This window comes from Temnothorax americanus, unplaced genomic scaffold (assembly GCF_048541705.1).
Source record: "Temnothorax americanus isolate GAGA-0224 unplaced genomic scaffold, ASM4854170v1 Scaffold1, whole genome shotgun sequence".
In the NCBI taxonomy this organism is placed as follows: domain Eukaryota; kingdom Metazoa; phylum Arthropoda; class Insecta; order Hymenoptera; family Formicidae; genus Temnothorax; species Temnothorax americanus.
Genome location: NW_027509230.1, coordinates 3205680 through 3230436, shown reverse-complemented (window position 1 = coordinate 3230436; position 24757 = coordinate 3205680). Strand labels below are relative to the sequence as shown.

At 39.2% G+C, this 24757-nt stretch overlaps 6 protein-coding genes and 1 pseudogene across 18 annotated transcripts; 2 read left to right on the top strand and 5 right to left on the bottom strand.

Annotated features, from left to right (window-relative positions):
• Positions 1-111: 111 nt before the first annotated feature.
• Positions 112-5763, bottom strand: LOC143894144 (uncharacterized). The gene is made up of 13 exons (XM_077400249.1): positions 5224-5763; positions 4825-5151; positions 4343-4658; positions 4029-4274; positions 3794-3945; positions 3472-3617; positions 3247-3355; positions 3004-3176; positions 2783-2893; positions 2587-2700; positions 1066-1294; positions 859-974; positions 112-779 (listed from the first exon to the last, which is right to left on the bottom strand). Exons 1-13 carry the CDS (start codon positions 5546-5548, stop codon positions 666-668), a joined length of 2478 nt encoding a protein of 825 aa, XP_077256375.1. The 5' UTR covers positions 5549-5763; the 3' UTR covers positions 112-665.
• Positions 5764-6142: 379 nt separating this feature from the next.
• Fzy (cell division cycle 20 protein fzy) lies at positions 6143-9377 on the top strand. Of its 2 annotated transcripts, XM_077400559.1 has the most exons (8): positions 6143-6434; positions 6526-6691; positions 6820-6956; positions 7037-7128; positions 7223-7514; positions 7595-7892; positions 8160-8476; positions 8617-9377. In XM_077400559.1, exons 2-8 carry the CDS (start codon positions 6579-6581, stop codon positions 8943-8945), a joined length of 1578 nt encoding a protein of 525 aa, XP_077256685.1. In that variant the 5' UTR covers positions 6143-6434; positions 6526-6578; the 3' UTR covers positions 8946-9377. The 2 variants fall into 2 exon arrangements, with proteins under 2 accessions (XP_077256685.1, XP_077256680.1); XM_077400554.1 differs by having other exon boundaries at positions 6145-6691.
• A 142-nt stretch (positions 9378-9519) lies between these two features.
• On the top strand, positions 9520-13901 carry In (inturned planar cell polarity protein). Of its 6 annotated transcripts, XM_077400204.1 has the most exons (13): positions 9520-9816; positions 9881-10092; positions 10153-10453; positions 10637-10909; positions 11075-11146; positions 11225-11481; positions 11555-11644; positions 11728-12082; positions 12188-12525; positions 12595-12923; positions 13105-13271; positions 13379-13627; positions 13698-13901. In XM_077400204.1, the coding sequence occupies exons 2-13, from the start codon at positions 9947-9949 to the stop codon at positions 13740-13742; spliced, it is 2622 nt and encodes an 873-aa protein (XP_077256330.1). In that variant the 5' UTR covers positions 9520-9816; positions 9881-9946; the 3' UTR covers positions 13743-13901. The 6 variants fall into 6 exon arrangements, with proteins under 6 accessions (XP_077256330.1, XP_077256313.1, XP_077256324.1 ...); XM_077400187.1 differs by having other exon boundaries at positions 9520-9680; positions 13379-13901; XM_077400198.1 differs by having other exon boundaries at positions 9894-10092; positions 13379-13901.
• Positions 13902-13990: 89 nt separating this feature from the next.
• Positions 13991-17432, bottom strand: LOC143894947 (F-box only protein 6-like). 6 transcript variants are annotated; one of them, XM_077401651.1, is made up of 5 exons: positions 16377-16515; positions 16148-16291; positions 14614-15165; positions 14385-14528; positions 13991-14282 (listed from the first exon to the last, which is right to left on the bottom strand). In XM_077401651.1, exons 2-5 carry the CDS (start codon positions 16208-16210, stop codon positions 14145-14147), a joined length of 897 nt encoding a protein of 298 aa, XP_077257777.1. In that variant the 5' UTR covers positions 16211-16291; positions 16377-16515; the 3' UTR covers positions 13991-14144. The 6 variants fall into 6 exon arrangements, with proteins under 6 accessions (XP_077257777.1, XP_077257786.1, XP_077257817.1 ...); XM_077401660.1 differs by lacking the exons at positions 16148-16291; positions 16377-16515 and adding an exon at positions 17272-17432 and having other exon boundaries at positions 14614-15176; XM_077401691.1 differs by lacking the exons at positions 16148-16291; positions 16377-16515 and adding an exon at positions 17272-17429.
• Positions 16233-16939, bottom strand: LOC143896093 (F-box only protein 6-like; annotated as a pseudogene). The gene is made up of 2 exons (XR_013256560.1): positions 16377-16939; positions 16233-16291 (listed from the first exon to the last, which is right to left on the bottom strand). The product of XR_013256560.1 is annotated as an F-box only protein 6-like (transcript).
• A 268-nt stretch (positions 17433-17700) lies between the features above and the next one.
• Rpl18a (ribosomal protein L18A) lies at positions 17701-18917 on the bottom strand. The gene is made up of 3 exons (XM_077402004.1): positions 18775-18917; positions 18343-18522; positions 17701-18107 (listed from the first exon to the last, which is right to left on the bottom strand). Exons 1-3 carry the CDS (start codon positions 18790-18792, stop codon positions 17772-17774), a joined length of 534 nt encoding a protein of 177 aa, XP_077258130.1. The 5' UTR covers positions 18793-18917; the 3' UTR covers positions 17701-17771.
• Positions 18918-19260: 343 nt separating this feature from the next.
• Positions 19261-23892, bottom strand: LOC143894137 (uncharacterized). Its single transcript, XM_077400239.1, has 7 exons — positions 23321-23892; positions 22988-23120; positions 21218-22903; positions 20731-21088; positions 20347-20636; positions 20157-20268; positions 19261-19798 (listed from the first exon to the last, which is right to left on the bottom strand). Exons 1-7 carry the CDS (start codon positions 23331-23333, stop codon positions 19676-19678), a joined length of 2715 nt encoding a protein of 904 aa, XP_077256365.1. The 5' UTR covers positions 23334-23892; the 3' UTR covers positions 19261-19675.
• Positions 23893-24757: the final 865 nt, after the last annotated feature.

Sequence of the window (24757 nt, the reverse complement as noted above, 5' to 3'; positions counted from 1 at the left end):
GGGGTAAATGTCGTTGGAAAGATGATAGATAAAGCGGAGTTCTAACAATTCTTGTATAGAGAAGACAATTTTAAGACAAGGAGAGAATAAATTGAAAATGTGTCAACGTGACAAGAATTTCGTAAATTAAATCTTTATTTAAATTGAGATTGCTAGCTTCTGTGTATACAAATTTCTATCTTATACAGTATTTACAATAAATAAAAAGTGTAAAAATATGTGGAACATAAAGACACTTCATTTTATAGGCCTCTAAAAAAGCTTGCAAGCGTACATCTTGATATTTAATTTTTCAAGCAACCGATGAATGAATTCTAAGAGGGACATTCATATCTTTTCGTTATTGCAATAAATTCGAATGAAATTTGTATGACTGATTTGCAGTTGTATGCACACCTTACTCTATGTGTTCTATTGCACAGTCTAAATTCGCTTTAATGATTAATTAATTATTTAAATAAAAATATAATTATAAATTATTTATGTTATTATTATAAGACCTTGGCAACATCAGTCACACGTTAATTTTTCGCAACATCGCTTTCAGGATGACACGCGAAATTATTTGTACATATGGCATCATTTTATTTCTTCTGAGAAAAACTGATAAGCATTACGTGACAGCAATCTACAAACTTTTTGCGCGATTATATTGATACACGAGACTACAAAGGCAGCAAGCCTAAGCTTTGTAGACATATTTGCGCTGCTTCTGCCTTTGCTTGTTTTTTGTTCGAACTCGCTACGCTCGGCTTATATTCGATGCCGTTTACTTTCACCTGTAATAGATTTACACACGTGTATAAAGAATATATATCTACTAAATGTAAATATTAAATTATTTATAATAATGCTCACTTTGAAGAGAAAATTCTTCCTGTGATCCGGTCCAGATTCAAAACACAACTCGTAAACTGGCGCTCCGAGTTTCTTCTTTGTGCAATATTCTCCTAAAAGTGACACCGGATGTTTGCCTGGAACAAAATAATTGCATAGATAATGAAATTTAGTTTAAATTTATTTTTAGAAATATATATATGCAAAATAATCTAAATTGTGACATACCTTCCAATGTTTTGATTGTTGGTACCACAGGCTTTGCAGCTTTGCCAGGTTTTTGCACGATATCCTGCTCGGAAACTAATCCTTTCTTGTCCAATTTAACCTCCAGTTGTAACGGTTCCAAGGCCCCTTCTTTATTCTTGCCTAGACCCTCACCAGGTCGCCAGCCCATCTTCTGCAGTAACGCCATACCCATCCCACCCGATAAAGGCTGGGCTGATAGTAATTGATCCTAAATAATTTGTCGAATTAGAAAAAATAATGAATTTGTGTAGAGTTGCATCGCGCGAATACATAGTATCAAAATATAGTTGTTGAGTTACAATATAGGTCCTATATTCTTTGGAGTCAATATATCATTGCTAAAAGATATATGTACGTATATTAGATGACACGATTCAAATAAATAAACTCATTAAGATAGTAAGACAGATGTATTATTCTTTCAGGGAGATATATTATTATTTCAGTTATAGTCTGAGAAAAAACCTCTCTGTGTCTTGAAAATATAACGATAATCTGTTACACAACTCAAGAATACTTACCAAACAGATACATACCGAACAAATAATAATCTCTGCACCAGGCTGCCGAAGTTGTTTTTTCTCTGACGTAGCTATATGCCTGTAACAAACCCTCAGGTGGATGCAGACTAATGCTAAATATCCCAGCTTTATGATTAAGAGACAATATACCGGCTTCTGGTGAAATCCTATAGTAGGAAGCTGACGATAATTAGCAATAATCTCACAAGAGCTCATTATCTCAGTCAAAATTTATTATCTGCATAATACAATTTGCGATCAATTAAATATTTTAGATTAATATGTATAATGTCCTAATCTTTTCCGTATTGCTCTTGTTATAAAATTTATTGCTAGAATAAAATAAACTTATTAGTAAGATTCTGATTTTTTTTTTGGAAATCTTTGAAATTTAATTTTCATTGAAATAATAATGCTCCTGTGTCCATGCAGGCACAGAATCCACTCCTAAATAAGAAATAGTCTGTGCCTACAACACAGTCTCTACTAACATCAACGTTAACTTTCTATTGATTCTAGTGGAGACCGTGCCTGAAAACTTGTTACAGGCAATATCGGTGTATCAATGGTGTATTTACTAAACAATGTCAGGTCAAAGTTACATCTTCGAAAAGCTCGATATTAACATGGAATATTATCATTATAAGACATATTGAACCTGTTTTATTGTTTAGTAGGAGATAGGAAGAGAAGGGAATTATAACGGATGTACGTTAAGATGCATTTATATGCCACATACATAAAATGTTGTCTTAATGAAAATTTTAATTTTAATTATGCCGCATTTTTGAAACTACAGATCATTATTGAACACGTATGTGTTATACAAATGAAAGAAACTTTTTTGTAGTGTATAACAATAATTTGTGTTTGATTTGAAAATGCATCGGGCATCGCGGGAGTTTTTTTTTGGTTTGGTTGATGTAAGGATGAATTTTGTGGAACCGGAATGGAATAAAATGTACAATAGTAACTTTACCTTACGTGCCCAGGCTTGATAACCTGAAGACAATTCTGCAGGTGTAAGTACTTTAACCCCTGTACTACCAGTAAACTGACCTGGTATCTGCTTACTTTCAGCCCAGGTTTTCATCTATAATATCATAAATAGATAATTTATGTATATACATAGAACTCGTGTTATTTTATGATAATCTATAATTGCCTCTCTTTACCTCATTTTGTGCCCGATGCATTGCATTCAAAGCGCTTACGTCATTTGGATTTTCCCTCAATTTTCTTATAGCTGCTAACCTTTCAGACACTATGGAGCCAATATCCATAGTCTGTAATCATAGTCGATACATAATCTTTTTATTAATTGGTGACTGTGTAATTAATTTATAATATATATATGATACGATATGATATATGATACGCTTTCCATTTAATTTACCTCTGTCGTTGTTGGAAAAACAGTTTGCATAGGCTGTGTAGGTTGCACAGGCATAGGTTGCGCAGGTTGCACAGGAGGCGGTGGCATTACAGTCGATAGTGTACTTGTAGAAGCTGGTACGAATATCTTTTTTGGTTCCGGTTTCTTTGGTGTAACAGGTACCCATTCGTTTTCTGAGGGCAAATATTGTATCGCGTGAGTGCATTGGAACAAAGCCACGAATTGTATCTTAAAAATACCTACCGGTTCTTCTATGATGTTGTCCACTGGAGACAGGAAACTGCAATCGCAACTGGTTTGACGTTTCAGCTGTTTTTTCTTGGAACGTTCTTGTTGGCAGCTGTTTCGCATCCTAAAGGAGGGAAATAAAGTTTGTTTTAGATTTAGACTTTCATGTTTATATTCGTAAAATGAGATTTGTAATCGATGATCCATTGTATTATCGATTACAAATCTCACTGTACCAACCTTAATATTCATTATAATGGAACTAGGTCTTTCTTTTAAGAGAAAAGGATGATGAAATCCCTTTTCAGATTCACTTTCTTCATCTTCAGAAGAAATGCTAGACAATTCACCTAACGCTTCAGACTTGGATAATGATTTACAAAAATCTGTGAAAACATAATATTACATATATAAGTAATTAATTATATAATTAATTAATAACAGATTAACAGAAAATAAAATAGAAAATATTATAAATGTTATAATTGTAACAACATTAAAAGAAATAACAGATTATATATATAAAATCACTGATAAAATTAATGCAAACGAAAAAAGTTACCTGTGAGTTCGTCCACTGTTTTTCCGCCAGATTGTATAGCAGCTATAGCTTTATTTTGCTGGACTACCGACAGAGTTCCTTGTTTTATCATGCTTATAACATTTCTCCTTGCGATTTCTAAAAGTCTCTTTTTGTTAATCTCTATTCTCTCCCTAAGAAAAAGAAAATATATTACGTACGCAAGATTGAGACGAACGTCATTGTATTCTTAAATAATTTAATGCAGTATATTAACTTTCTCTCTCTGCTCGCACTTCGACCTCGCGCATATTTGTCTTTATTTTCACTGTGGCTTCTGTATCTGTGTCTTTCCCTGCTTCTGCCCGAGTCTTGTCTTTCACTGCTTCTATTCCTTTCGCGTCTTTCTCTGCTTCTGCCTCTCTGTTTTTCTCTCCTGTCGCTCCTACTGCTATGCGAGCTGTATCGCGTCCGCGATCTCGATCTTCTGTCTTGTGAACGACTGTCCTTATCTCTTGTGCTTCTGCAATTTAAATTCTTCGTGTAATCACTACCTATATAAATATTTCCTTTCCTTACACTATTTCTGACCTTTTCCTCTCCTTCTCTTTCAAGACTAATCTAAGATCATTTTTTGAAGTAACCGATCCTCTTGTCGGACTAAACATCTTGCTTCTTAGTCCATCTGTACTTGGGCTGAACGATAACGACCGATTCCGAGGCGGGGTAGGACTCAAAGTAGGCGTCCTATTACCGTTGCTGCTGCTGTCAGACAGCTCGCCGTCTTCCATTCTCGCGGCTTTTGCCTTTTGCTTGTTTTCTATCGCTTTTACCGTTTCACTATAAACGGCACTATTCTTGAGATCCTTTATCAATATTTTTCCTTGAGAAGGCTGCTTTGGTTTTTCTATTTATAGAAAAATATCATTTATATTGTACACATTTTGTCCTTTTTATATATATATATATATATATATATATATATATTCTTAATTATCAATTATCTATTTCTTAATATCATTTATTACTTTAGAAAATAATTCGTAACGTTATTAACAGCGAGGAGTACACACCAAGAAGTTTAGGTATTACTGGCTCATCAGATTCGTCATCTACCTTCTTTGACATAGGAGGTAATTCAGGACTGCCAAGATTATCCAAAAGTTTGTCCGTTGTATCCGAATCTTTCTTCACATCGTCTGATTTTCTCTCGTCATTTGTATCCGTCTTTTCTAACGCGTCAATATGAGATTTCCCATCGTCACATTTGATGCTTCCTAAATCGTTGTCGTCATCCGTCTTTGCTATCTTGGCCTTAGGTCCCAAGTCGGACGATTTGCTGGAAACAGAATCACGCCTCCGCTTGGACTTCTTCTTGTGCTTCTTCTTCTTCTTGACACCTGTTCAGGGCAGGCAAAGAAGTGATTATGTCGTCGTACGGTGTCAAGGTGATATCTAATGCGAATCGTTACCCTCTGCATCGCTGTTATCCGAGGAATCGTGCTTCGACTTCTTCTTGTGCTTCTTCTCCTTGTGTTTGTGTTTCTTCTTGGCCTTTTTCTTCTTCGTTTCAGCCTTACCCGGCTCGGCGGCGGCCTCGTCGACGTCGCCATTTGGCACCTGCTGGTCGTTGATCAACGGCGACGCAACGCCGTCGTCCGGCGCGTCGAAGGTGCTGAAGAGCTCCGTGAGGATCTCGTTGGACGATTTCTCCGGTATCCCGGGCTCCTGCTTGATCTTCACGCCGTCGACGCCAACGGTCGTGATCAGATTCGCGATGTCAAATAAATCTGTCATCGCGTTATTCCGCTTGTAATTGCTTACTTATTTGCGCTTATCGCGTTTCCGCTCCAGTCCACCGAAGTTGCTTTTACTTGTTTTGCGAGAAGAGAGAAATTCCGCGAACACCACAGCCACAGCGAAGCCAACTCCAAGGAACTCGAACTAACCTCACTGACGTGTTTGTGTAGGTGTAGGTAATCGGAATCGATTGAGATTAGGGGTGCGTTCCATTTGGGCGCTCACGCGCTGTAAGGCCCCGGACACACACTTTTTTGTAACAGTAACAGTAGGATTTCGAATCGAGCAACGCGATTGGTCGAAATCCTACTGTTACGTTCTACGGAAAGTGTGTGTGGCCAGCTTAAGCATCGCTCTATCTTCGTTTGATATTCGATGTGCAACGAAGATAGAATGATGCTTACATAACTACGTTTACGCGAGCTTTACTTCTGTAGTAACTTACGATAATTCCTTCGCGTAAACGGGATTTTGTAGTAACTTGCGATAATTTACTCCGCGTAAACGAGTATCGTAAGTTACTGCAGAAGTAACGCTCGCGTAAACGTAGTAATAGAAAGAGAAAGGAGTATACTCGTGTGCACTCGGGTCACGTTTCTGAACGCAGCCCTAAATTTCAAATTCAACCGGAAGCGCGCGGCGACACCTGCGCGGGCAAAATAAGAACGACCGGTGGCGGTTTAAAAAAAGTTAACGTTCTTTTTAAATCTCCCCTTGTAGCGTCTCGCCAAGCGTCGCGCGTCGCGTCCATTTAAACCACGCACTCGCCTCGTGAGGGATTCACGCGGCATTGGCAGTATTGGCACGCTGATCGACGCGTATCCCGCGCGTATCCTAGGCGTCGCGTCGACAGAAGCTGACAGAAGCTGGCTCGATAGAATTGGTGTTTCTGCACTTTTAGCCGGTTGTTTCTCGCCGACGCGCTCGACGCCCGACATTCGTCCGTCGATTCTCATTCTCGGACCGTATTTCAGAGCTTTTCCAGCGGCCGGTCGTGCGCTCCGAGGACACGCGCTATTCACCCGTCATGTCACACTTGAGATTCATGAAGGAGCTTGATAATCTGACCCGCATGGACGACGCGATCAAAGGCGCGGTCCCACGATGGCAAAAGAAATGCATGGAGGCGTCAAATTTGAGGTAACTGAGTAATCTAATTCAATTGATAAGTCAATTTACATGATTTTTAAACGTCGAGCGAAATCATCGAATTCGCGTGCAGACACATCTGCTTTGCCTAACGCGAGAATTGCCTTTCACCATTTCAGTGTGAATATCAGCCTGAACTCGTCAAAGAAAGTTACGGGCTGCTCTTTCACCAGCAGTACATCGGGGAAGACCCCAACAAAGAGGAGCGACTGCAAAACTAAGAAAACTCCCTCCAAATGCACCAAAAAATCGCCAAGTAAGATGCCTCATGTTTATACGTTGCTAACGTATAAAGACTTGAAAAAAAAAGAACGAAATTTCAATTGCCTCTCACAGGTCGAGCCACCACCCCAGCCAAGACGCCCAACGGCGGTGACAGATTCATCCCGTCGAGAGCCACAACTAATTTTGAATTAAGTCACTTCAAAGCGAGTATCGTTTTCGTAAAAAAAATTTCAAGATATCTCAGTATATTATAATTTCATAGTACGTTTATATACATCGCTCTTTTTTCTACTTCAGATTCTTCAGCAACAGAATGCCGAACAAGATAGAGACCGAGCCGACAGAACGAGCCCCACGAAACGGGAGATGCAGCGTCTCATAGGAGAGAATCTTCACGGTGGCGACATAAACAATACGAGGGTTTTGTCTTACCAGGTTAAAGCACCAGCGCCGCCGGAGGGATATCAGAATCCTCTCAAGGTCCTGTACAGTCAAACTAAGACGCCGGCTAGCGTCAGAGCTTCCACGAGATACATACCGCAGGCCCCTGACAGAATATTGGACGCACCTGAAATTATTGATGATTACTGTAAGCGACCTGCTCTCTTGCGTTTCTCCTCTCTGAAAGACGTGGAAGGACGTATGAATAATGATATATGATATTTACAGATCTAAACTTGGTGGATTGGTCGAACAATAATATCCTGGCCGTGGCGTTAGGCGCTAACGTTTACTTGTGGAACGCCGGAACTGGTACTATAGAGCAACTATTTGAATTGGAGGCGAACGATTATGTGTGTTCCGTCGCGTGGATTCAGGAAGGTCCATATTTGGCAGTGGGTACCACAGGAGGCAATACAGAATTGTGGGATTGCAGTCAGATGAAGAGAATGCGCGTCATGAACGGACATGTAGCCAGAGTCGGTTCTCTCTCCTGGAATTCTCATATACTATCAAGCGGTTGCAGGTACTACGCGGGATAGCTAATTTTCTTGGTTGTTCATAACTTCTAAAAGAAATTAATTAATCTTTATAAAAAATAATTTTGTAGAGCTATTGAGTAAATTAATGAATTTAATAATAATTCAAAATTAAGTACATTTATATTGAAGATTTTAGAAAACTCCAACCATTAAAATGGAAATGAACTATAGCCGACATTAAAACCGAAAATAAAAGCGTGAGAATGATTTAAGATTAGGACTAAAGCTAAATTATTATAATTGTTTCAAAGGTCTGGTAAAATAGTGCATCACGACGTCAGGGAACGAGATCATTTGATCGCGACTATAAACGCACACGCTCAAGAAGTGTGCGGCTTGAAGTGGTCGCCCGATGGGCAGTATCTGGCGAGTGGCGGCAACGATAACATGCTACAAATTTGGTCGTCGATCACCGGACAAAGACACTCTCAGACACAACCTATTTATTCATTCAATCATCATCAAGCTGCCGTAAAAGCACTTGCTTGGTGCCCTTGGCAAAATAATATACTCGCGAGCGGTGGCGGTACCGCTGATCGTACCATTAGGTTTTGGAATTGCAACGTAGGCAAGTTACCGGAGAGGCGATTTGTAAATTATAATAAACCATACTAAATTTAACGTAGCAATAAGAAATGAATATAACAATTAGTAGTGAGAATGAAATAAAGATTGTAACATGTTATTCGATTTTTTTCTTTATAACAGGTAGCTGTTTGAATACGATAGACACCAAGTCTCAGGTTTGCGCTTTATTGTGGTCTACGAACTACAAAGAGATCGTTTCTGGGCACGGATACGCGCAAAATCAGCTGACAATCTGGAAATACCCGATGATGACGAAGATCGCGGAACTTACCGGACACACCAGTCGCGTATTGCATTTAGCCATGTCGCCGGACGGAACTACGGTGCTCAGCGCCGGTGCCGATGAAACGTTAAGGCTCTGGAAGTGTTTCCAAATGGACCCGCAGAAAAAGAAAGACTGTAACGACGTAAAATCAGTCGCGTCTAGACTTAAACAATCGATTCGTTAAAATAGACACGTAGCGCATGTTGCTCAACAATTATTTTTGTATTTATTTTTCTAACCGATTATACGCGATCGGTATATAACATAAGAATAGAAATAGTATAAATATATGACAAGGTCGGTCGTTGTCGAACGTAGAAACATTGACATATCGAATCAATTGATGAAACGTATATTTTATACAGAAGCAAAAAAAAGAACGTAAAACATTTTACATCAAGAAATACGGGTTGTATGTGGAATGCATGCGTGACTGATGGAGAAAGTAGATATAATAATATATTATTGTTAAATAATTTGAAGTACAAAACAAGCTTGCGTCAGCGTATCTCACCACGTCTCTTTTATTACATGAAAATTCAGGTTCTATACGGTACGATCGTTTCTAGAGTAATGATAAATGTAAGCAATGAATAAATAAATTTTTTTATAGTAAGTTGAGGAGTCTCCTCGTGTCATTTTGCAATAACTATCTCGTTGCTAATTTTCGGTGAAGAAAAGTCTTTTTTTTTTGTTACATTTGACATTTTTTATAAATTCATAAAATCTAAATATATTTAAATCGTGTGTCTGATTCTTCGTCACTTTCAGTTTCGCGTACATATAAGAACCTTGCTATACCTTTCACGCATATGAGAGTAAAGAGGTGTGCTCGTCGCCTCCCCACTCTTTCTCTTTTCCAACAAGCAAGCAAGCTTTGTATTCATCAGGGGCACCGTACAGGTGCGTTTGGGTAGTGGTAAGTGGGCAGACCACCTGTTTGAGTCTAGCCGAATAAACTTGCTCGTAGTCAATATATACAAAATGAATAAATATAAGTGAAATAATAATTGATAGACGTGCTATAATTCATGATATTAGTGCGAAAAAATATGGTACTTGTTTTATATATAATATTACAATATTGTATATGTGTATAAGTTTAGGTTTTATTTATAGAAGATGGTTGCAGAGTTGGGTATTGTGAAGTAAGGATAATTTTGACGCAATAATTTTCAACGGAATATGAACGAGGCAGAGAACAAGAGTGATTTATTAAAATCCAAATGCAAACAGCCGTACCCCGCGGATATCTGCAACGAAGATGATCACGATTGGTGGGCAAGTGACAGTGGTTCCAGCACAGGATCATATTACTCGGACACCGACAGGTAAATTCAATCGGGCACTTTGAAAATACATGTTTCTCAAACGATTAAATGTAAATGCAGCTCTTTGGTTGAATGGGAGTCGGAGATCGGACCCACCGGCGAGGTATTCTACATAGAATCCGCAGAGGAGAGTCTGCTCGAGAATCCCACAACTTCGGAGGATAAGAGCGAGAGTCCTCAACCTGAATTAACTCGTCGCCGTAGCACGAGAGCCGGCAAACTGTTCCGTCTTATCAGACGCAAGGAGAGCAAGCGTTGGAGCACGAGAAACAAAAGGATCAACAACAGCGCTGCAGCGAATAGTACAGCTACTCAGGAGAAAGGAGATGGAGGCAAGGAGGTCAAATTTCAAGATTTCCAGGTATTGATTGAGGCATCCGGTGCAACAGTGATAAATTAATGTTTAAAGAGAAATTAAACGATTTTAAAGCACGCAAGCTAAGAGTGAGATTTAGCTGTAATCTAATCAAACAATCTAATCTGACAAATAAAACGTATATAAAATTTGCTTCTTGTATCTTTGATGTACGTCTGCAATAATCAGGCAGGAGAAATTCGAGAAGTCACTTTGTGGGTCGATCCCGAGAGAAGACACAAGCTGGGACGAAGGGCAACCTTGTGCGAAGCGTACTTTGGTATCACTCCGGGTGCGTTCTCAGACAAAGTGAGAGTTATGGTGGCAGGATTTATACCCGATGGTGAAGCTATGAAGAACAGAAATATAAAAATCGGGGACTGGTTACGGAGCGTCAATTCGAACAATGTTACTTTCCAAAATTTAGATCGGATACTATCTGAAATCGCTGCGCCGTCAAATGTAAGATTTTAATAAATCTCAGAATGAATCAATGACGATGATAGTGATTAATATAAATTCATTGCAATGAGAGCCTGCGCTGCGTGTAATTATAATATAATATTTATATCTATTTAAATCTATATTAAATTTTTTAAGAAAAGATAAAAAATTCTCTACTTACAGGTAACATTAGAATTGCAAAGAGTAGCTGGTGTTGATGTTACTGCAAAGCTATCGAATATTAATGAACCAAAAGTAATTAGTTTTCACACAAATACGACGGTAAGAGTGGTATTACGTGAGATAGGATTTTACAGATGGTATTTTTTTTAGCAATCGATATTGGTCCAAAATATTATCAATAAAGAGAACAGTAATTCTTTTATGGAATCTCTATTGGATTATCCGTTGGGCGTAATATATTTAAAAACTGCGGATCTTTCGGAAATGGGACAAGAGTTGCAAGGCGTGTTGTACACGTTTCCGCGATCCGAATCTAAGAACGTGCATTCATCTCTGTGCACGGCGAGAGGAGCTTTTATAACTCTTAACCATTTATTACCCAGTATAGTGGGTTCACAGCCACTCAGGTATACTACATATGTATCTTAATATCATGTTATATATCTATCAAATATACGTTATATAATATATATTTTCTAGTACAACTGTCCATGTAGGCGAAGAAGAAATGCATATTGCATACATATCTCGCGACGATGAATTACTTTTGATAGCTCTACCTGGCAAATGGTAAATTTTATGTAAAAATACAATGTATGGAAGAAACATGGTAGCTACTTTAATACAAATTTTATCGATTTACTTCTTTGTAGCTGTACCTCTCAGGAGATTGTCAAGATAACAGAGGATATTGCCAGAACGTTAGAATTTACCTACCAGTCGCTAACAAAGTGCTTTACTTCCGTGGAAAACCAGTCCTCTTTAGATCATTTTTTCACGCTAATTGTGCATAGATTAACTAGTGTCAAAGATTTCTGCAAAGATGCTGACGTTAAAAAGAATTCGACAAAGCCAGAAAATGGTGGAAAACACTCCACCGAAAGTGTGGAGAATTATAAATTTAGAAGCGCTTTTTCAGTCGCAAGTTTTGTACAGCTACCGAGAGACGCGCAAATTCAGATAGATGCTGCGTTAAGCGAGATGGAAGCTATGGATTACAGAGACTGGGTATATCGATACTTATTTCAACTGTATTTTAAATTGTCAAGAATGCGCTTACGTGCTTAAACTATAAATAAGCATCTATATCTAATAGACGCGCATGTTTAACAGAATGAAGATCCTATGGATTGTCAAAGACTATATACTATATTAGGGAGCTGCATTTATCACAAGTGCCACCTTCTGGGATCTCATTTGCCCCACGAAGACCTGATCGACGTACATTCGTTTCTAAGACACAACGGTCTGTTAAATCTGGTGAACCAGGAACAGGTGAAATGCCTGGTTCTGTGGAAACAGATTTATCCGTCGTCTTGCAATCGCGGAAACGTTGACAGCAACGACGGCAGCCAGTTATTAATACCCAATGGAAAATGGTTTTTATTGGTTGTCGGATATGGACATGACTTATTAGCGGTGCTATTGGAATCCGGCGGATGCACCGCAAAGTGAGCGTATATTATTTTTTATACACAATTCGAATGTTATTTTCTATTTAAATTTTATCATTCATATAGGTACAATGACGCGATAGGCCCGGATGTATTTTACGTGGAAGAAGCTCAAGAAACACTGAAGCATGTACAAAAAATAGGAGTCACAGTTTTGGCCTCAAAGTGGATTACATCGAATACCAGACCGGAAGTGATAACGTATGAGGAACATACAACGACGAAAGCGTCGTCCAGCATAACGGAAAACCTATTTGGCTTGATAAAATTGTCCGACGCGCAAACTGTTCCGTCTAAGCAAAATGTCAATTCTACCATTAATAAAAAGCCGCAAGAATTGCCTTCTATCTTGAAGAAACGTAGTCCTGAAGAAAGTCCCGTGATCTCGGGTTCCGGTAAGTTACAATAGACAGAAATGCAGTGAAATCATGTCTCTCAAATATTTCTCATACCGTATCTTAGATTTCTTTGTCATTTTTTCAATAGATAACGCAATATAATAACGCATTATACAATAGTTATTTCATTTCTTATACGACTGTTATTTTACGAGTTACATTTATCATGTATGTTTAGTATATTCTTTACAAACGTCCGAAGATTCGCTCAGCCAAGGAACAGGTGGTGTTAGCGAAATGAGCGACGAGGCGATGCCTATACTTGGAAGACGAGCAACCAGAGAGAAGATTAATTCGACATCGAGATATTCTGACGACAGCGATTCTGATATAGACATATATAAGGTAACTACCGCACAGTGATCCGAACAAGAGTATTTACAACAAAAAATTCATAGCGAATGTTACAAATAACTAATACTAATATATTTACCGATACATTTTTCTTATAGAGCGATAGTAACGTAATCACAATGGATATATCCAATATACGGGAGAACTTATTAAACCAAGCGGAATATTTGATACCGCAAAAGCTAACGGCAGGCGATAAAAATTATTTGTATCATTACGTTCATTTGGACATGGTAGAAGGAATTCTTTTATCATCAATACCCATTCAAAATACACCGAAAGATAACAGAATTCTTGTTAACTTTAACAAGTGTGTGCACGTTATCCATAGACTGCTACATAATACAGTAAGATTTAAGATGTTAAATCAAGATATAGATAAAACAGCGATCAATAGAAGTTTAATCGCTGTTAAAGAACACGGTGTATTATTCGAATGGGAAAATACAGCTTTCTGGGTAATCGGACGCCTCTACACGAGCCCCCATCCGAAGGAGTTATATGTGTGCCACCAAGACTCCGCGCCTCAAAACCTAATCGAAATAGCTTTTCGATTACACTCGTAGTACTTACACTGCGTACGTATAAAGAAAATACACGCATATCTTATTTTACATAAATTTTCATTTTATTAAAAATCAGTTTTTATTATGTATGCAATACTGTATATCAATAATTTTTAACAAATTACACTTTTAATAATAAAAAAATTAATTTTACAGAATTAGTTTTTATTAAATAGTAATATTAAACTTTTATTATATTATTTATATAAAACTTAAATTTTTAACATTTTGTATTCTCTTCGTTTCGTTGAAATCAACTGACTTTATTACATGAAATTTTTTATTTTTAAATTTTTTCTCACGGATTTCTCACACAAACACATGCCCCAGCCATTTTACTGCCGTAATGTCCTGCCCAGAATGATCTATCCTTTCCACGGTGCTCGAAGGTAATCCGTCTAAGACCAGGTCCATAATTCTGAAATACGTGCGCAATCTGTGCACAACAAAGCATACAAGAAAATATAAATTGAAGATAGCATCCTGTATTTAAGTTTCCATTTATATAAAACCGTTAACTAATTTTATCGATACCCACCTTCAGCCATCGATTCAGTTTCTCTCCTTCTAGAACTTCTCTAAATAGAAATTCATCTATCTTTGTATTGTCGTGACGAAGTAATTTAACTCTCAATTGATATTCTGCTGGACAGTCCCATCGGCAGCCGTACCATTCGCTTACCTGTAACATACATGACATTATATAATCCACAATTATATATAATTCCTATATATAACTTCTATCGCATAAAGCTTGGCGGCAATACCTCTATAGGTGGTTGATAAGTGTCCAGAATATGTGGATGGATCCCCTCGTCCGTCAGAATTATAACTTGTACTTTGGTGCAATGCTCATAAGACGTTGCGAAACAGGTCTGTCTGTCTTTGAACAGCGGTTCGGTTTGCGGCAGTTCGGGTATGCCGGCAGGTGGTTTTTCGACCCTCCATTGATGACCGCCGTTCTGAGTTAAATTCCAGTACTTCATATACAGCGCGCCGGAATGATTCTTCACCAGGTTCCTCTCGTACGGCTTCTTCGTGCATGCGAGATAATATACTGTCCAGGGCATCTTATCGTTCCACGGGAACGGTTTGCCCAGCGTCCATTCGGTCTTCTTGTGCCAGACGTGGTTCATCAGCATCTTCCAGCGTTTGCATACCAACTGGCACCTCAACAGGGTCTTGCAGTCGACGTGGCAGAATATCTCTATCAGCACTTCGACCGGCAGGTACTTGTCACAGAGCACCAAACCGTTGTTGTCCTCCTCGTCGAACATCACGCGAGAACTCGAAGGAGTGGCACTGAACTGTCCCATCATCTGTCAACACACTTAATACTAATATATTTACCGATGCTTTTTTTCTTATTAATTCTTATAGAGCGATAGTAACGCATATAATTACAATACATTCAAGATACGAGATAACTTATCGAGCCAAGCGGAATATTTGACACCGCAAAAGCTAACGGCAGGCGATAAAAATTATTTGTATCATTACGTTTATTTGGACGTGGTAGAAGAAATTTTTTTATCATCAGTACCTTCCCATTAAAAATACACCGAAGAATAACAAAATTCTTGTTAAGTTCAGCAAGTGTGTACACGTTATCCATAGACTGCTACGTAATACAGTAAGATTTAAGATGATCAAGATATAGATAAAATAGCGATCAATGGAAGTTTAATCGTTGTTAAAGAACACGGTGGGAATAAAGAATTCGAATGGGAAAATACAGGTTTCCGGGTAATTGGACGCCTCTACACGAACCCCCATCCGAAAGTTATCTGTGTGCCACCAAGCTCCGCGCCTCAAAACCTTATCGAAATAGCCTTTCGATTACACTCTACGTATAAAAAAATTACACGCATTTTTTTTACATAATTTTCATTTTATTAAAAATCAGCTTTTATTATGTATGCAATACTGTATATCAATAATTTTTAACAAATTACACTTTTAATAATAAAAACTAATAAAAAAAAAAAAAAATTATAAAACTTTATACATTTCACATTTTGTACGCTCTTTGTTTTATTACACATGAAATTCTTTATTTTTAAATTTTTTCTCATGGACTTCTCACACAAACATATGCCCCGGCCATTTTACTGCCATAATGTCCTGCCAAATATAATCTATCCTTTCTACCGTGCTCGAAGATAATCCATCTAAGACCAGGTCCATAATTCTTAAATACGTGCGCAATCTGTGCACAACGAAGCATACAAGAAAATATAAAAATTTGAGATAGTATCCCGTATTTAAGTAAAACCGTGAACTAATTTTATGGATACCCACCTTCAGCCATCGATTCAGTTTCTCTCCTTCTAGAACTTCTCTAAATAGAAATTCATCTATCATTGTATCGTCATTATGAAATAATTTAACTCTCAATTGATATTCTGCTGGACAGTCCCATCGGCAGCCGTACCATTCGCTTACCTGTAACATACATGACATTATATATAATCCACAATTGTATATAATTCCATATATATAATTTCCATCGCATAAAGCTTGACGATACCTCCTATAGGTGGTTGATAAGTGTCCAGGATATGTGAATGGATCCCTTCGTCCCCCAGAACTAAAGTTTGTACTTGAGTACAATGGTCATGAGACGTTGCAAGACAGACCTGTCTGTTCTTGAATAGTGTTTCAGTTTGCGGCAGGTCCGGTATGCCGGCAGGTGGTCTTCCAACCCTCCATTGATCACCGCCGTTCTGAATTAAATTCCAGTGCTTCATATACAGCGCGCCGGAATGATTCTTCACCAGGTTTCTCTCGTACGGCTCCCTCGTGCATGCGAGGTAGTATACCGTTCAGGGCATGTTATCGTTCCGCGGGGACGGTTTGCCCAGCGTCCATTCGGTCTTCTTGTGCCAGACGTGGTTCATCAGCATCTTCCTTCGTCTGCATGTACCAACTGGCAGCTGGCAGCTCAACAGGGTTTCGCAGTCGGGGTGGCAGAAGATCTCTATCAGCACCTTGACCGGCAGGTATTTGTCACCGAGCACCAAACCGTTGTTGTCCCTCTTCGTCGAACATCACGCGGGAACTCGAAGGAGTGGCACTGAACTGTTCCATCATCTGTCAACTGTCAACGCACTTGACACTGTTTATAAACTTCCGTGACGCATATGTTACACGATGCCGTCGGCGCCCGGCGGTTATTTCGAGGTTAAAACGACCAAGACGTTCGGTCGTCGAGGCATCTCGCCGTCGTCCTCCAGTCTGGATTTCCGCGAACTTTCATCACCCGCATGACGCGAAAGATACATGATCGCGAACAGCTGGCATCGCGCTCGAAGAAATAAAGCGACATTCCCCCTCGACGAGAAAGATCGCCCGGTGTGTCACTCGGGTCGAACGAGAGGATCGAGATATGCTAAGGACGAAGCGAATGACCGCTGGCTACTTACGTTCGTCGCGCGTTTTCTCCGAAACTCTATCCAGGATTTCAGGATCTTCGTGCAACACCGGAAGCAGGCATGGCGTAAATCGATAATACGCCTGGTTTTGAGTCATAACGGAAGCGCGAAGCGGAATTCTGGGCGCCCGGCGCTTTTTACACGTGACAACACACAACCACGTGACCTATATATTATCTACATTTGAGATAGAAATATGTCGACTCCTTATTACACGAAAAAAAAATCCACCAATCACGTGTCCGACGCAAGGGTCGCAAGTTGGTATAGCTCTCGATTCTCGAACTCCCCTAAATTAAATTCCTCTATTTTCGAACAGTCGAAGCAAAAGCCTGAGGTTTTTTTCCACGCCGTTCTTGAAACTTGAAATGGACGTAAGACGTAAGGAAGGAGAAGAAAACGCGTCACAATTGTGAGCAATTTATGTTGAAAGTCCCTTTATTTCCTGTAGAATAGTATTGGCGTCGCAGTACAAAAACGCCGTGTCGCGCTTAGAGGAAATAGGTGCGCGGCTTCCGGACGCTGAACAGCGGCATGCGATTCCTGTGCTGGATTCGCTTCGGCAACGGGAACTTGATCTTCGAGTCGTGGAACTGCTTCACCTGGGGCCTGCGGCAGTTCGCAGCCTTCACAACCTCCACCTTGATTATCTGTATGGAGTGGGCGCGCGCGCGATGACGAGCGCCCATGTCCCTGTAGCACTGCGTCACCGCCCCGCTAACGGAGAGGTCCCTGTACTCCCTGTACATGTTGTGCGTGCCGGATCGAGAGTCGTACCTCAGCCAGATCCCAAAGTTCTTGATTTTCATCGGGCTCTTCTCAGGAATCTAAAAGAATCGATTATATCTCGGTTATCGGGCATACGAATAAGAACGGCAATGCGTTGCGTTCCTTCCTGACGATACAACTGACAATTTGTTCTGTAGCTAAACTATTTATACTTTTCATTCTTCTTCCATCCGGTGATTTTATTTTAAATGCAAGAAGTATAACCATACTGTGGTTGCAAAAAACATATCTAATAAGACGTAGCTTCATCAGTGACGACGATGAGACGAGTACCTGCTTAAGAGACACAATTTCTCCGGTAGACTTCTTGAACTTCTTCAACTGGCGCAAGAAGTACCAAAATCTCGACTTGGCCACGATAGCGTCCGGCGCGAATATCCTCATTTTGTACAACGGCGTGGTTTTCTCCTTCTCGGTAGGGAGCTTGCGCCCTATCACCTCGAATTCCTTCAGCTGGAAAGGAAAGGAAAGGCGTGACGATCATTTCGTTCGAATTCATCAATAAAATCTACTATGGGCTGTGCGACCATGCGTCGGCCATGGGACAGTTATAGGTTATATCGCGTCGGGCGTCACGATACAGAGCTCTATTTATCGCTTTTGCGTAATTCCTACGTGAATAATTGACGCGCTTGGAAAAAGGAAAGATAGCTTTTGGCGTCGACTTCGTTTATCGTTTGCGTAAAATTTATGAAAATTACTTACTTCTCCCTTCGCCTTCATCGTATCGCGTGTCACGTTCAACGATAAACCGGAAAGAAACTACCGCCCGGCGCCCTCTTGCACGACGGAAGTCTTGGTGCGGCCATCTAACTTGTCTTTTTGAACGACCAATATTTTATTTAAAAAAAAAAGCATAAAGAAAAATTTATTACATATATATATATATATATATATAATATAAAAAATATATAAAAATGTAAAAAAATACATGAAATATATATATAAAATTATACATATTATTTTTTAATTATACACAGACTTCGCCGTGTTATCAGCATTCTTTTAATATAAAATGTTTGCTAGCAAGCACATCCTTTTATTATTAATCTTATACAGAGCATAAATTCTTTTCGGCTTTCATCATCTGTGAGATTGTCAATATATATAACAATGGATCAGCCGTATCTCTTACAATTGCATATATTTGAGGCATTAATATCAGCTTGTATAGAACAAAATGTACGCAAATTTAACGAATGTACTTTTATTTAATCCTATTTATAGACACTAAAATAATACATTACTTAACACTCTCGATGCTTAAACCAGCAATACTCTGGGTTGTCAAAATTAATTGAAACTATCTGATTGAAACGTGTTTTACGTTGCGACTATTTCTCGTATTATGTAACAAAATTGCATAACTTCTTTTGCTATCGACTTGGTAAAATAAAAAAAACTACATATTCTCTTTCGTCTGCAAATATGTAATACCAATCGTCAGAAAGAAACAAAGAGCATGTTTTATCTCTAATTCGCAATCCGATATTTACATGCGAACTAAATCGATCAGGCCGTATAACTTTTTTTTGTTACACACAATCATCGGGAAACATTGCCACAGATGTCTAACTGCGCATAAAGCATAAGAAACATGTAGATATTACAAAGACATTTTGCGACCCTCTATAGATATATCTACCGCTCTTCTTGCCGACTTCATACGCTTGCTGTCCATATAATTCTTCATGTGCCTCTCGAATCGACTCATTTGCTTCTTGGTACTCTGCGTGGAATAACAAATCATTACAATTATAAAAAATTGTCGTTTTATATAGTTAATAAAAGGGAAACATTAAGATTGAACATTAATAGCTGGGTGAAATGAGAAATCGTAATAAAAACGATCGAAAACTGGAATGTAACAAGAGCACGGGCAAATATTTCGAAAAAGTGAATTTAAAAACTTGGAAATAAACTTTTAGGAAATTTAAATGTAAAATAATTTATAATTAAAAGTACAATTTAGATATAAATAATCTAACATAATATATCAGTTGTAGCATTTATGGTCTCTGTGTGAGAGTCTCTTATTCATTTACTAACTTAAAAATTTAAAATGGAATATGTGCAAAAATACCTACCCTACTGATATCAACGTCTGATTTCCAGTCGGGCCGTATGACATAATCTTTGTTAGATGGCCTGGGAACTCTGGCCCTTCCCACCCATCCAGGATCGCCCGGTCTCAATGGTCTGCAAGATGGAAGAAGTTCAATGCAATAAAAGTATGATAATTATTATCACATTAATGATTATTATCAACGACCGTACTTGGAATCTCCTTTCAAGGCCTTATTAATATCTTGTGATTTTTGGGAGGATCCACCTTCCTCGATTTTTCTTCTCTTCTGAGGCGTCTGCTCCAGGTCCCTTTGCATCCTCTCCTCTTTCGAAAGCGCCTTGAAATCCGCCGATAAATTAAAGATAGGTCGGGCCCACTCGTTGATCAACTTTCCAGCGCGCTCTTTGTTCTCTTTAGTTTCTTTTGGGTGCTTATAAAGATACATCACAGCTTTCCCAATACCGGACTGCTTCAGCGAGGATTGATCAATTTTTGGAAACTATAAATGAAATGACACGATATGAATAAATAAATAAGCAACAGACATTTTTTATCAAAGAAATAATGAAAGAATTTATCTCATATGATCTTACCTCCCATAACAATTTTAGAAGATTGTCTCTGATTTTAAGAGACGGTAACGAACGATCAGGCATCGGTGCTAACCAATCGGTAAGGACTGACAACACGTTGTGTTCCAAGAAAGCTAATTGTAAGTCATGTTTCTTAAGCTGCGACAATATTTTGGATAACATGGCAATCTTATTCGTCGCAGGTCTATTTTGTTGATTCAACCTTCTATCCTCCTCAGCTGCGGCTTTCATGTCCGATAACAATTGTGCTATGATATCATCGTTATCATTAATGATACCAATGTCTTTTCGTTTACGCCTACGGGATTGTTCCTCTTTTTTTCGCGCTAACATGCGATCGAAATCGGACAGGTCATCCCTGAGAATATTGGATTTAATCATTGTTATAAAGTTATTAAATTTTATTGCATCTTCATTTTTTGATTCTTCAAAATGCTGCTATAATATTATTACTTTTTAGATCTATTGGAGTTAGATATATACTTACATTCCACCACTAGTAATAATTCCATCGTCAGAATCTTCATTATCCTGTTGCTCACTGACAGCCGTTACATTTAATTGTTCATTTCCTTCATCTTCACCTTCTTTCTCTTCATGCCCCTCGTCGTCCTTCTTCTTTTCGTTCTCATCTTCGTGCTCGGAATCTGATACGTCATTTTTCATTCGCTTCTTTGCTTTAGCTTCATCAGTTTCTTCTTCGGAATCCGATAATACTCTATTTCGTTTTCTAACTACTCCATCCGAATCTCTGCTAGGACTTCTGGATCTTCTAGATCCGGAGACGGATCTAGATCTAGATCGGGATTTCGAACGCGACGAATGCCTGGATCTGGCACTTGATCCAGATCTTGATCTCGATCTAGAATGCGATCTCGATCTCGATCTTGACCGTGAACGTGACTTCGATTTCGATTTCGATCTTGACCCGGACCTCGATCTCGATTTCGATCTCGATCCTGATCTTGACCTCGAACGTGAGACTGAACGTGATTTCGAACCAGATTTTGACCTTGAACGAGATCGCGATCTCGATCTCGATACTGATTTCCTGGATCCTGAACGAGATCTCGATCGTGAAGCTCTTGAAACGGAACGGGATCTCGATTTAGATTTACTAGATCGCGAGCCGGATCTGGATCTTGAGCGGGAGTTCTTTCTCGAGTGCGCAGGAGATACGGAACCTTTACGCGAACCCGATATGGACCTTGATTTTCCTCTAGATCCTGATTTTTGTGATCTTGATCGTGATCTTGAACGCGAGCCTTTTCTCGAACCCGATAAGGATCTAGATTTTGACTTGGACTTCGAACGCGATAAAACTCGTCCTTCTCGCGAAGGTGATATCGACAGTTTCCTAGAACCAGACCTTGATCTAGACCTTGACTTAGATTTTCTATCTGCCGAGTTGGAACGAGATCTAAAACGCGGACTTTTTTCTAAATCTGGAGAACCTTTCCTAGAACTATTCGCAGAACGTGATCTTGATTGTCTTGCCATCATTGGTGATCGATTTGGAGATGCCGATGGCGAACGAGAACCTTTTTTAGACAGAGATCTTGATCTCGATCTCGATCTTGAGCTAGCTTTAACTTCTTTCGGATTAACTGATTCCGATCTTGACCTAGATCTGGATCTAGATGTACGGAAAGACTTGGGAGTTCCCGATCGAGAGCGTGAATGGACCGAGGCTTTTGGAGAGCCAGAATGGGATCGAGAAAGAGATCTCGAGCGAGATCGCGATTTGGAAATTGCCCGGGGCGAGGGAGATCTAGAAGACGGTTGAAAGTTTGACTTTGGGGAAGCACATTTAAATGGAGTATCGCTTGGGTTTGGGGAATTCGATCTCGATCCGGAACGTGAATTATTTCTCGATGCTGCACGAGAACTTCTGGACGAGGAATGAGAGGAACTTGGAGATCTCGAGCCTGATTTAATAGAGCGATGCGAACGTGCCGGTGATTGCGAGCCATCTCTCGCGCTCGTCCCTGTACGTTCTGGAGAACGGGATTTAGAACGCGATCTAGATACGCTTCTTTTGCCGTTCAACGGTGAAACAGATCCATTCGGCGAAGGTGATCCGGATGGCGATCTAGAATAAGACTTTCTAGAGCTCACGTTGGAACGGACTGAAGCCGGCGATCCATTTCGCACCGGAGACGATCGATTCGACCTAAAATATTTAATTCCAGTTAAAATAAAAGAATTATAATTTAAACGATACAGAGATAATCAAGCGAACAGATGTACTAAGTACCTGGCGGGCAAAGATTTAGGACTAGCCGAACGTGATTTTGATCCGTTTCCCGTTACGTCGCTACCAGATTTTTGCGAATCTGGAGAATTGCTTCTGGATTTATCACGTTCCTCTTCCGAGTCGCTTCTTTCGTCTTGAAAAGAAAAAGATAATAGTTTACATATAACATGACATTGTTTCTATAAAATCTCTATAATGAAGATAATATATAAAATTAGATAAAAAATGATGCACAAGCACGTCACACTTGTTATATCAGGCACTAAATAAAATGTCTCGAACGGAACTTGAATTTCGCGCGACGAAGTAACAATATAAATAAATTATCCTTACCTTCGAAACCCATGGCATCTATTTAGACGTAGTAAAAAATGTGGCCCAAGAAAAATATCACGTCGATTGATGACCGATCACTGATCAATGGCTATAAACCATCGTTGCTTTATATTTAACGATAGTTCCAAATTGTTTACTTTTTACAAGCGATGTATCACCTCTTCTCGTATAACGGAACAGAAGTTCAGGTTTGCGTAATATCGCCTTCTTTCTTTTCTACGTCACCCTTTTTCGACCAAGTTCTCATAACAAGACCGACCGTGAAGCCAATAGTAAATATTGGCAACTATCAAAGTTTTTTGGTTGTTGCACAATTCACAATTCACGCACCGAGGGATACATCAACGGCGAGTTTTACCTTTTTCCTATAATTTTCCTGAAGCTCTATGTCTGTATTGTTAACAATTAACACAACTTTGTTAACGTTAGCACTAAATTATAACATTCTCTCGTTTAGCGAAAACGTTTGTAAGACTTTGGACCTTATTTAGGATGAATATACGTTCGACGAAGCGAAAGAGACACCGCGAACGATCGGCGATACTCCTGGAACCTGGAACACGCCGAGCCGAGATCGTTGAGAGTTGAGAGTTTGAGAGCGTCTCTGCCGTAGCCGCGCTTAGCGCACTTCCGTCGGACGCGTGAAGCAGCAAGTAGCGTATAAATGGAGGATTCAGGGTGCCATTACATGGAGCGCGGAAACGCGGAAACGCGGAAGCGCGGAAGACAAAATTTACTAGATTTCCGTCGATCCGTTCCGTCTGTTTTGAATGCCTTAATATTACATGGAGCATATTTTGAGCGGAAAAGCGGAACGGAGAATTATAAAATATTAATTTTTAACGGTATTTATTGATTAAAATGCTTGTATTCAATAGATAAGCTGAAAAGATAAGCATATTAATAAAAATTGCAATGAATTAAGTGAACACAATTTTAAGAAATGAATACAAATGTCTATTTATCACTATACTGTTCCGCTTTTCCGCGCAAATTGTGCTCCATGTAATATAAGGAGAAACAAACTCGCGGAACGAACGCGTCAAAATCCGTTGTCAACGCGGATACAGTATACTCCATTAAATTTCGGAGCTGTTTAATCACATTGAAAAAAAAGCTTTTACATATACTCTTCGATTACTTTATTATTTAATAAAAGTGGCAGTATAATATTATAGATCCAAACATCATGTTAATGGTTATTATGAAGTATATCTTATATGCAAGCCAGAGTACATACATAGGCTGCGTTAAGTACTGGCAGTGAATATCGAAACGCAGCCATACATATGTACATACACGATAATAGCGGATTCCGCTTTTCCGTTCAAACGTGCGGGACTCAACTCGCGGAAACGCGGAATCTAGTTACTATTCTGTTCCGCGCTTCCGCGTTTCCGCGTTTCCGCGCTCCATGTAATGGCACCCTCACAC

What these genes read in the sequence shown, in the direction of transcription:
- LOC143894144 (XM_077400249.1), bottom strand. Translation starts at nt 5,548, where the DNA reads ATGACAGATTTATTTGACATCGCGAATCTGATCACGACCGTTGGCGTC. An exon ending in TGCATCGGGCACAAAATGAG is followed by an intron (nt 2,701 to 2,782) that starts GTAAAGAGAGGC and finishes ATGATATTATAG; the next exon opens with ATGAAAACCTGGGCTGAAAG. An exon ending in ATCAAGCCTGGGCACGTAAG is followed by an intron (nt 1,295 to 2,586) that starts GTAAAGTTACTA and finishes CAAATTATTTAG; the next exon opens with GATCAATTACTATCAGCCCA.
- Fzy (XM_077400559.1), top strand. Translation starts at nt 6,579, where the DNA reads ATGTCACACTTGAGATTCATGAAGGAGCTTGATAATCTGACCCGCATG. An exon ending in ATGCACCAAAAAATCGCCAA is followed by an intron (nt 6,957 to 7,036) that starts GTAAGATGCCTC and finishes TGCCTCTCACAG; the next exon opens with GTCGAGCCACCACCCCAGCC. An exon ending in ATACTATCAAGCGGTTGCAG is followed by an intron (nt 7,893 to 8,159) that starts GTACTACGCGGG and finishes ATTGTTTCAAAG; the next exon opens with GTCTGGTAAAATAGTGCATC.
- In (XM_077400187.1), top strand. Translation starts at nt 9,947, where the DNA reads ATGAACGAGGCAGAGAACAAGAGTGATTTATTAAAATCCAAATGCAAA. An exon ending in GTGGGTTCACAGCCACTCAG is followed by an intron (nt 11,482 to 11,554) that starts GTATACTACATA and finishes TATATTTTCTAG; the next exon opens with TACAACTGTCCATGTAGGCG. An exon ending in TCCGGCGGATGCACCGCAAA is followed by an intron (nt 12,526 to 12,594) that starts GTGAGCGTATAT and finishes TCATTCATATAG; the next exon opens with GTACAATGACGCGATAGGCC.
- LOC143894947 (XM_077401651.1), bottom strand. Translation starts at nt 16,210, where the DNA reads ATGATAGATGAATTTCTATTTAGAGAAGTTCTAGAAGGAGAGAAACTG. An exon ending in AACTGAATCGATGGCTGAAG is followed by an intron (nt 15,166 to 16,147) that starts GTGGGTATCCAT and finishes GTGTGTTGACAG; the next exon opens with ATGATGGGACAGTTCAGTGC. An exon ending in CTTATCAACCACCTATAGAG is followed by an intron (nt 14,529 to 14,613) that starts GTATTGCCGCCA and finishes TGTATGTTACAG; the next exon opens with GTAAGCGAATGGTACGGCTG.
- Rpl18a (XM_077402004.1), bottom strand. An exon ending in AAATTGTGTCTCTTAAGCAG is followed by an intron (nt 18,108 to 18,342) that starts GTACTCGTCTCA and finishes CGATTCTTTTAG; the next exon opens with ATTCCTGAGAAGAGCCCGAT.
- LOC143894137 (XM_077400239.1), bottom strand. An exon ending in GCCTTGAAAGGAGATTCCAA is followed by an intron (nt 20,269 to 20,346) that starts GTACGGTCGTTG and finishes TCCATCTTGCAG; the next exon opens with ACCATTGAGACCGGGCGATC. An exon ending in CAGACGTTGATATCAGTAGG is followed by an intron (nt 19,799 to 20,156) that starts GTAGGTATTTTT and finishes TATTCCACGCAG; the next exon opens with AGTACCAAGAAGCAAATGAG.